At 47.8% G+C, this 9076-nt stretch overlaps 1 protein-coding gene across 1 annotated transcript; it reads left to right on the forward strand.

Moving 5' to 3' along the window:
- Positions 1-337: 337 nt before the first annotated feature.
- On the forward strand, positions 338-6467 carry LOC106574336 (A disintegrin and metalloproteinase with thrombospondin motifs 1). The gene is made up of 8 exons (XM_014150195.3): positions 338-1236; positions 2250-2593; positions 2845-2977; positions 3129-3586; positions 4088-4274; positions 4612-4790; positions 5064-5239; positions 5494-6467. The coding sequence occupies exons 1-8, from the start codon at positions 612-614 to the stop codon at positions 6230-6232; spliced, it is 2841 nt and encodes a 946-aa protein (XP_014005670.1). The 5' UTR covers positions 338-611; the 3' UTR covers positions 6233-6467.
- Positions 6468-9076: the final 2609 nt, after the last annotated feature.

The raw sequence follows: 9076 nt of genomic DNA on the forward strand, positions 1-9076 counted from the left end.
ATAGTCCCGCCTACAAGCGGAGCAGGGGAAAAAAAGTTTCCTGGGCCAAACGCGTCCCACTCCACATTGATTGATTATTATGGCACGTCTCTATGTCTGCGTTTTGTTGCGCACGAGATTTCGCCTCTAAAAGATCAAAGCGGCTTCAGGAAGGGGTGGTCCCGAGTTTGGGGGTATATAGGGAGCCGGGGTCTGTCCGTCTTTAAGGCGAAATCTGAGCAGAAACTAGACGGCACAGTAGAAAAAAAACCTGCCCCGAAGTCACTTAGAAACTCAAACAGCTGTTGAGTATTCAAGAGAGGGCTGAAAGAAACACCAACGTTCCGAATAGTTGGAATTGATCTATTTCTGAGCTTTTTTGAGTAAGAGAATATAAGAAGACTCGAGCTTGAAGCAACAAGATATGAAGTCTGAGCTGTAGCATATTTTGAATGGGTTTTGCACTGGATTTGTTTGCGTTTTAGTTTTTTTTTTACACTTCATTTCTGGAAGTGTTTTAGTTCTTGGACTGATGTTGTTTAGTTATTAGTGGAGTCTTACGGATTTTACTTGCTTCTGCCAGACACTTCAATATCATTTTCTCTTTCAGTTAGAAGGGTTTGACACGGAATATGATGTCGTTCGTTTGCGTCTCGTTCAGTTTGATTACGGCTCTGTGCGTGAGAGCTGCGCACGGCACATGGGAGGAATGTACAGTTGTACCGGTCAGACTCGACCCGGTTTGGCCCGAGAGGGAAGCCGAGCAGGGCCGGACCCTTTCGGTAGAGGAGCGAGAAAAGGAGTCGGAGATGCGGGTCTACCGGTTGGACGTATTTGGCAAACGGCTGGTCTTGAAGCTAGAGCCGGATCAGACCTTCCTGGCACCTGGGTTTGTGTTCCATGTGGTGGGGAGCCCCGAGTCGCAGGCGCAGCGGGAATCTGACAGCAGCGCAGCCGAGACTCAGTGCTTCTTCTCGGGCACGGTGAACGGGGAGGAGGACTCCGCAGCTGCTCTCAACCTGTGCCACGGACTACGGGGCGGCTTCTACCTCCAAGGTGAAGAGTACTTCATTCATCCCAATAATTCGAGTGATGCACAGCCTGTGGATGGGGACCTCCACCTCATTCGCCGGAGAGGTCGGGAATATTTTGCAGAGGAGAGCAGCTCAAAGTGCGGGGTCAACGAGGACGAGGACAGGTTGCCAGAGAATCAGGAGACAAAAGTAAACCATGCAACCACTAACCCCGACCACCCAGGTATGCATCAACACTTGTAAAACCTTTGACTTGGATCCATTTAGGAATATGCTTACTTTAAATCATATTCATAGGCCTACGTCTTTTAGTAAGAAAAACAATAAGCTAAGCTGTTCCACATAGTCACTTAGTTGTGTTATGTGTCTACATCATGTATGGCAAACGAAATGGACTCTGGCCCATTTCCTGTACCAGCGGTGGAACGGAGGATTTGTCTATCCAAACTACCTCAACTTCTGTCTTGGAGTGATCCGTAAAATACCCCTTTTACGCAAACATCTGAGCCTCTAATAATTACACAGCGCAGGCTATATATTTAAATGTTGAGGTAAGAGTGGATAAGTCGATAATTTGACCGGTGCACAGCGAGTGTTAACGGGGAATGGGCTCAGCTTTGACAGTATACTCAGGCAAGAAGGGGGAGGGTAAAGCTCGGAGGAAGTGAGCGGGGAGTGACGGAGGGAGGGAGGTACGGGACGGCGGCTGGTGGGGGTGAGACGTGGAAACTAGTCTCGCCACCTCCTGGTACTGCACGTTACAGGTCAGCACTGTCAGACATTTTCCCAGATTTTTTTTTCTTCCCCCTCACACATAATTTCCGCCCAGTGAAGGTCAATTTGGGAATGTAGTCATTAGGAAGAGGGCCTCTGATGGTAAGACACCCGTGAAATTTCACATGTGAACTCATGTAAAAACATGTGTTTTTGGAACCTTTCACATGTAATAGAGGTCGATCTGCTCCGTGCTCAGTAACTCTTCATCTGCCCTAGAAAATACACATTTGTAGCCTACAAAACCCATGATTGGCCTGTAGTATCACATGGTACAACTCACATAAAATCTCTTGTGACTACTCAGATATTTGCCATAAGCAATTTGACATTTCATCTTTAAGTCTAACAGTTCATCAATTTAAACCAGAGAAACCAGGCTCTCACAAGAGAGCTGTATTAAAAGTCTGATTCTAGGCCAGTTTGTCTGACCTCTCTCCCTTCTTCTCTCTTTCCATCCAGCCCACCACCAGCGGTCCAAGCGCTTCGTGTCCACGCCTCGCTTCGTGGAGATCATGATCGTGGCCGATCAGTCCATGGCCGAGTTCCACGGTGCCGGCCTCAAGCCCTACCTGCTGACCATCATGGCGGTGGCATCACGCCTCTACCGCCACCCCACCATCCATAACTCCATCAGCCTAGCCGTGGTCAAGCTCCTGGTGGTTTACGAGGAGGAGAGCGGCCCCCAGGTGTCGTCTAACGCTGCCCTGACCCTCCGCAACTTCTGCCAGTGGCAGCGACAGCACAACCCGCCCAGCGACCGCCACCCAGAGCACTATGACACGGCCGTGCTCTTCACACGAACGGTATGTTGCTTTTGCATTTTAGCACTGTTTTCACAATGTTTTTACACCAGTGTTTACTGTGGTAACAGGCAACACCTTCACAACTACTAGGGTTGATTCTGCTTTCCAAATCGCACCCTATTCACTATGTAGTGCACTACTTTTGATTTGAAACAGAGTTCTGCTATATGAAATGGGTTTTGTGTCTGTGTCTGTATGTAGGAAAGCAGTGAGTTTGACAGATGTGTTTTGTCCCTTCTCACCCCATGTAGGACCTGTGCGGCGCCCACTCCTGTGACACGCTAGGCATGGCGGATGTGGGCACGGTGTGCGATCCGGAGAGGAGCTGCTCCATCATCGAGGACGACGGGCTGCAGGCGGCATTCACTGTGGCACACGAACTCGGTAAGATGCCACCATGATGCCAAGCTGACACATATGCGCCATACATTCACATCTCTGTCACTAGCCACACACAGTACACATCTCTTCTCTCAGTCCCAAACCAACCCCTTGTCTCCCCTCTCTCCATTCCTCCCTCTCTTTTGCGCTCTAGGCCACGTGTTCAACATGCCCCACGACGATTCCAAGCAGTGTGCCAGCGTCAACGGTGACCATTGGGGCTCGCACATGATGGCGTCCACCCTGTCCAACCTGGACCAACTCCAGCCCTGGTCGCCTTGCTCCGCCCTCATGGTCACCTCCTTCATGGACAACGGACATGGCCAGTGCCTATTGGACAAGCCCCACAAGCCCCAGTCGCTCCCTGCCACGCTACCCGGAAACGTGTACGACGCCGACCGCCAATGTCGCCTGACGTTCGGGGAGGAGTCACAGCACTGTCCCGACCTGAGTACCACATGTGTGGCACTCTGGTGCACAGTGACTACAACCAACGGACTTCTGGTCTGTCAGACCAAGAACTTCCCGTGGTCGGATGGGACACTGTGTGGCCATGACAGCTTCTGCCTTGCGGGACAGTGTCTGAGCAAGACGGAGGCCGCTCGTCACCAGGTGGGTGTTAACACTGTTATAACACAGCCCTATGACAAAGTCTTAAAGCCAGTGGGAGTGATGGGATTGGTCCATTGGGGGGAAAGGAAGTATAATACAGCTTTGGGATTGGCTAGTGTTAGCTACATTGGATTAGGATTAGGTCCAATGTTATGTATTTTTTAATATCAGGCTAGCTATTGGAGTGTTGAAATGTTATAGGGCCCTCAAACTCAAATCTGGACTTTGAAGCCAGTTCCACTGCATTTTTTCATTGTTCCCTCATTATCAGAGACTGATTTAGACCAGGGACACCAGGTGTGTGCAATTCATTATCAGGTAGAACAGAAAACCAGCAAGCTCCTTACCTCATAGGGTAAGAGTTGAGGACCCCTGCTATAGGGGCTAAAGTGTGTGTAACTATTAGCTTTTTAGCTATAGGACTACCTATAAGACTATTGAAATGTTATATGGGCTAGTGTGTGTGACTATGAATAACGATGATGTCCTCTCCTGTTGCAGACTCCAGTCAATGGTGCCTGGGGTGTATGGGGACCATGGGGAGACTGCTCCCGTACCTGCAGCGGAGGGGTGCAGTACTCCTTCAGGGACTGTGATAGCCCCCTGCCCAAAAACGGGGGCAAGTACTGCGAGGGCAAGAGGATCCAATATCGCTCCTGTAACACAGAGATCTGCCCTGAGAGCAACGGTAAGAGCCTCTACTAGCCTCACTTATTACATACTTAGTTCATGCTTATTACATAGCTAATACACTAATTACTCTTATTACACACATATATTCATATATTTATACTTTGATATTATACATCCTTATTTAGGCACATAGGCCACTGACTTGCATATTGTACCCATACTTATACTTTCTACACATTCGAGAATAGCCATATTTGAATATCACAGCCTACTGTAAAGTAAACATAAGGCTCAAGCTAAACTAACAGTGAATATCACACCTCTCTCTCTCTCTCTCTCTCTCTCTCTCTCTCTCTCTCTCTCTCTCTCTCTTCATCCCTCTTTCTCTAAAGGTCTGTCGTTCCGCGAGGAGCAGTGTCTGGCCCACAACGATATTTCGTCACAGGTGTCGTTCGGTTCGGGAGAGGGCGTGGAGTGGGTTCCCAAATATGCCGGCGTCTCACCCAAAGACCGCTGCAAGCTGGTGTGCCAGGCCAAGGGCACGGGCTACTACTTCATTCTGAAACCAAAGGTTAGTCAGGTCACACCACAGACACTTTTGCAAAAATGTAGACAAACACTATCTAGGCTAGCTAGACTAGCCAACACTTTCTAGGCTAACTAGGCTAATACTGTCTAGGCTAACTAGGCTAACACTGTCTCTAGGCTAACTAGGCTAAGCTAATGCTGTCTAGGCAAACAAGGCTAACATTTTCTAGGATAACTAGGCTATCACTGTCTAGGCTAACTAGGCTAACACTGTCTAGGCTAACTAGGCTAACATCTGTTTCTCTGCAACTGTCAGGTGGCTGACGGTACTCCCTGCAGCCCGGACTCCACCTCAGTGTGTGTGCAGGGTCAGTGTGTGAAGGCGGGCTGTGACCGAATCATCGGCTCCAGCCGTCGCTTCGACAAGTGCAGCGTGTGCGGAGGCAACGGCTCCACCTGCAAGAAAGTGTCAGGTGCCCTGGAGCATGCCAGGTGAGAACAATGACCTATGACCTCAAAACAGCCATCTTTGACTTGAAATTACTGTTTTCTAGTTGAACCCATTTACTATCTTTTACTACAGTCTGTAGAATCCTATTTTTCTCTAATGAATCTATCTCTATCACACCTCTTAGCACTGCCACATATTTTTTACTCAGTCTCTTACTCTTAGACTTAACTCTTACACTCATGCATAACTTTTTACCCTTGGCTATGTTTGACCCTTGTGTGTTTCTGTCCCTCAGGCCTGGTTACCAGAACGTTGTGACCATCCCCGCTGGTGCCACTCACCTGGACGTGAAGCAACGTGCCCCCGGCGGGGGTCGCCATGACAACAGCTACCTGGCAGTGTTGCGCCAGGACGGCACCTACCTCCTGAACGGCGACTACAAGCTGAGGACTCTCGAATCAGACATCGCCCTCAAGGGGGCGTTGCTACGATACAGCGGTAGCTCCGCCTCCCTGGAGCGTCTACGCAGCTTCTCGCCCCTCCCCGAGGCCCTGACCATCCAGGTGTTGTCTGTAGGCGACTCGCCCCGCCCCCGTGTCAAATACAGCTACTTTGCGCCGAGAACCGTTTTGACGTCACCTAGTGGAGGAACGGTGGCACGCCGCCAGTCCATCAATGCCATCCGGGAGCTGGGGGAAGCTGAGTGGACCCTGCGGGAGTGGGGCCCATGCTCTCAGAGCTGTGGGGGCGGTACTCAACAGAGGGAGGTGCTGTGTCTGGATCCCCAGGGGCGGCCATCGCGAGAGTGCCCAGTGGAGCTGCGCCCGTTGGCTTCGTGCCCCTGCGCCCCACACCCCTGTCCTTCGTGGTTCCTGGGGGAGTGGTCGGTGTGCTCCAAGAGCTGTGGCCGCGGGTTCCGCAAGCGGCCGCTACGCTGCGTGGGACACAACGGGCGTACACTCGCCCACGAGAGCTGCGACCACAAAGACAGGCCTCGACCACTGCTGGACTTGTGCAACCAGAGCGCCTGCTAAGTTTGTCAGCTCACCTCATTATTACATCCCTAAAGAACAACTCATGAAAGAAAGAAAGAAAGAAACTAAAACAACCATATCGTCATGAGCTTTGCGTCTGAAAACACATTGACCTATCATGAGAATGTTTACATCCCAAGCAGAGTGCTTTCGTGGGTGTTTTCTGGGGTCCAAGGGGTCCAAAGTGGCCGACTGATTGACTGACACTGCAGAGCCAACAACAACTCTCTCAACTCCCTCCAGCCACTTTGAGGGTAGACTTTAGTGTTTTTTGGGTCTGCTCCGTGGCACTGTCACCCCTAGAACACCGCATAGACTTGGTGCAGCTGCCTGCTGGGCTGGCACGGGGGCACATTGCAGGCACACTGCGCCCTTCTCCCTCCCTCCACCCCCCACCCATGTCAGTGGAGCTGAGATGGAGGAAGAGTTTAAATGGACACTTCCCTTTCGAAAAAGCATGCTGCTTTAGGTGCCAATGACATGCTTGTGTGTGTGTGTGTGTGTGTGTGTGTGTGTGTGTGTGTGTGTGTGTGTGTGGTGTGTGTGTGTGTGTGTGTGTGTGTGTGTGTGTGTGTGTGTGTGTGTGTGTGTGTGTGTGTGTGTGTGTGTGTGTGTGTGTGTGTGTGTGCTGTCTGTCCTAGCTGGACTGGACAGACATCTTGGGGGGACTATATGTATCACTGTACAGAATTGGTTACCTTGGGGTGAGGATGTATGTATATGTATTAGAAACAAATGAATGGTCTCACTACCACACATTCCACTCCCTGTATCGGTTGGAGGCACTTCCTGTTTCAAAGGGTGCGGAACAAAAGACAATCCGGCTTGTCCCTCCTAATCCATACGACTTTGTATGCAACCAAACTAACTCAATACAGTTCATTTCAATCAACTTTGGTCATTCCTGAACAAGTTGATATGTGCTGCTAATATTCCAGTAGAATCTCCCAATAGACTAATTTCAATAGACTTATTATTCAATATGCATCCTGGACTGAACAAAACCAATTTCAAAGCCATATCACTCTGCCCTGTCCTAGACCAAAGAGGTGTGTGAGCAACGAACGTGTGTGTGTGTGTGTGTGTGTCTTCTCTCCTGCTACTACTTCATAAGTAAGTCTCTCCTGCCTTCCGAGAAGGTTTTTTTTTTATGATGACGTTTTGTACAGAATATCCAAACATTATTTATTTTTGTTAAGTATAATCTTGTTGCTTTTTATTATTATTGTTGTATTTTTATTTGTTATTATATTGAAATAACAGAAGGATGTAGAGTATATAGAGTATTTATACAGTATTATATATATGGTCCTAGGTTTATGAATAATAAAGTATCACGTTGACCTATACACTGTTGTCATGAGTGTGGTGTGTCTTGGTATTCTTACACATCCATACACACACACCTCAATATATTTGACTCTATACACACACCTCAATCTTTTCCACTCTATGCGCGTGCACACACACTCACACACATGCAAACATACTCACAAACATGGCCCTCGTCAGCAAATATATGGTGGATTTGTGTAATAAACCTAATCCCATTATATACTCAATTGTCTGATCAAATTTCTCTTATGGACAGTGTGTAATAAACATATCATCCACTGGATGGCAGTGTTTCAGTGGCCCCTCCTGACTTCCTATGAGTCTCAGGATAGGAATGCTGATCTCAAATCAGTCCCCCCTGTCCATGTAATCTTATGCATTATGATCCCAGCACTCCTATACAGGCTCTGATGTAGTATCAGTTTAGCCTTTTAGTCTATAATGAATTAATAGATAACATAGACAGCAGGAACCTGATCCTAGATCAGTACACTTATTCTGAGAAGCTTTATAAATATGGCCCTTGGATATAGGATTTGCAAAAAAAATGGTCCATAATGAATAAGATTATATAGACAGCAGAGACCAGATCCTAGATCAGCACTCCTACTTTGAGACACTTTGTGATTACGGGCCAAGACTCAAAGGAAGTCATTACGCTGTAATTATGGGAGAAGAAGACTCCAACATCACTGTAATTTGGGTAACACCATAATGGTTCTCATCTCAAATGGCAAACCATTCCCTATATAGTGCACTACTTTTGATTGACCATGGCCAATATGGCTCTGGTCAATAGTATTGCACTATAATGGGAATAGGGTGCCATTTGGGACGCACACAATGTGTCAGCAGATTCTGTAAACAACATGTTTGCAGAACAGAAAAAGAATGTCCTGGATCTGTATTCCCTCTAAATTTAGCTTATGCTGACTATAAGAAAAAAAAGAGCCAAAGAAGGGAAATGAAAAGAGAAGCCCAAACCGTTACAGTTCAATGCTAACTTGTCCACATTACAGTGATATACCGTTTCAACCACTGAAAAGACTGACTTACAATTTATTTAAAGAGCATTGAAAATATACTACAACCGAGTCTGTATAGGACTAGATATATTAAATGCTGTGCTCTTCCCATAAGCACTGTGGAGTTGCCACCGAGTTAGCCTACCACAGTGGTGTTGCTGTTGTTGCCAATGGAAAATGCTTCTTTCCTTGGGAACTGGGACTTTCTTTATAGAATACAATTACACTATTGTTGTACTTCTGTTTAGTTTTCTCATCTCTGCCTGCCGGTGCAAGACAAAACCAAAAACTCCCACCAACCCACACTTAATTAATTAACTGCCAAAAACCCCTGACATCTGTGAGCAATTATGAATGGGTGGCATTTCTGTAAAAGGTCACGGTTCCCTATGAAGTTAAGAATGAGGGTGAAGTTGCCCCTAGACTATGGTCGTGGGTCAGTTTTGCATTTCCCTAGAGGAAACTGCACCTAGAGGAAACTTTA

This window comes from Salmo salar, chromosome 16 (assembly GCF_965601325.2).
Source record: "Salmo salar chromosome 16, fSalSal1, whole genome shotgun sequence".
In the NCBI taxonomy this organism is placed as follows: Eukaryota; Metazoa; Chordata; class Actinopteri; order Salmoniformes; family Salmonidae; genus Salmo; species Salmo salar.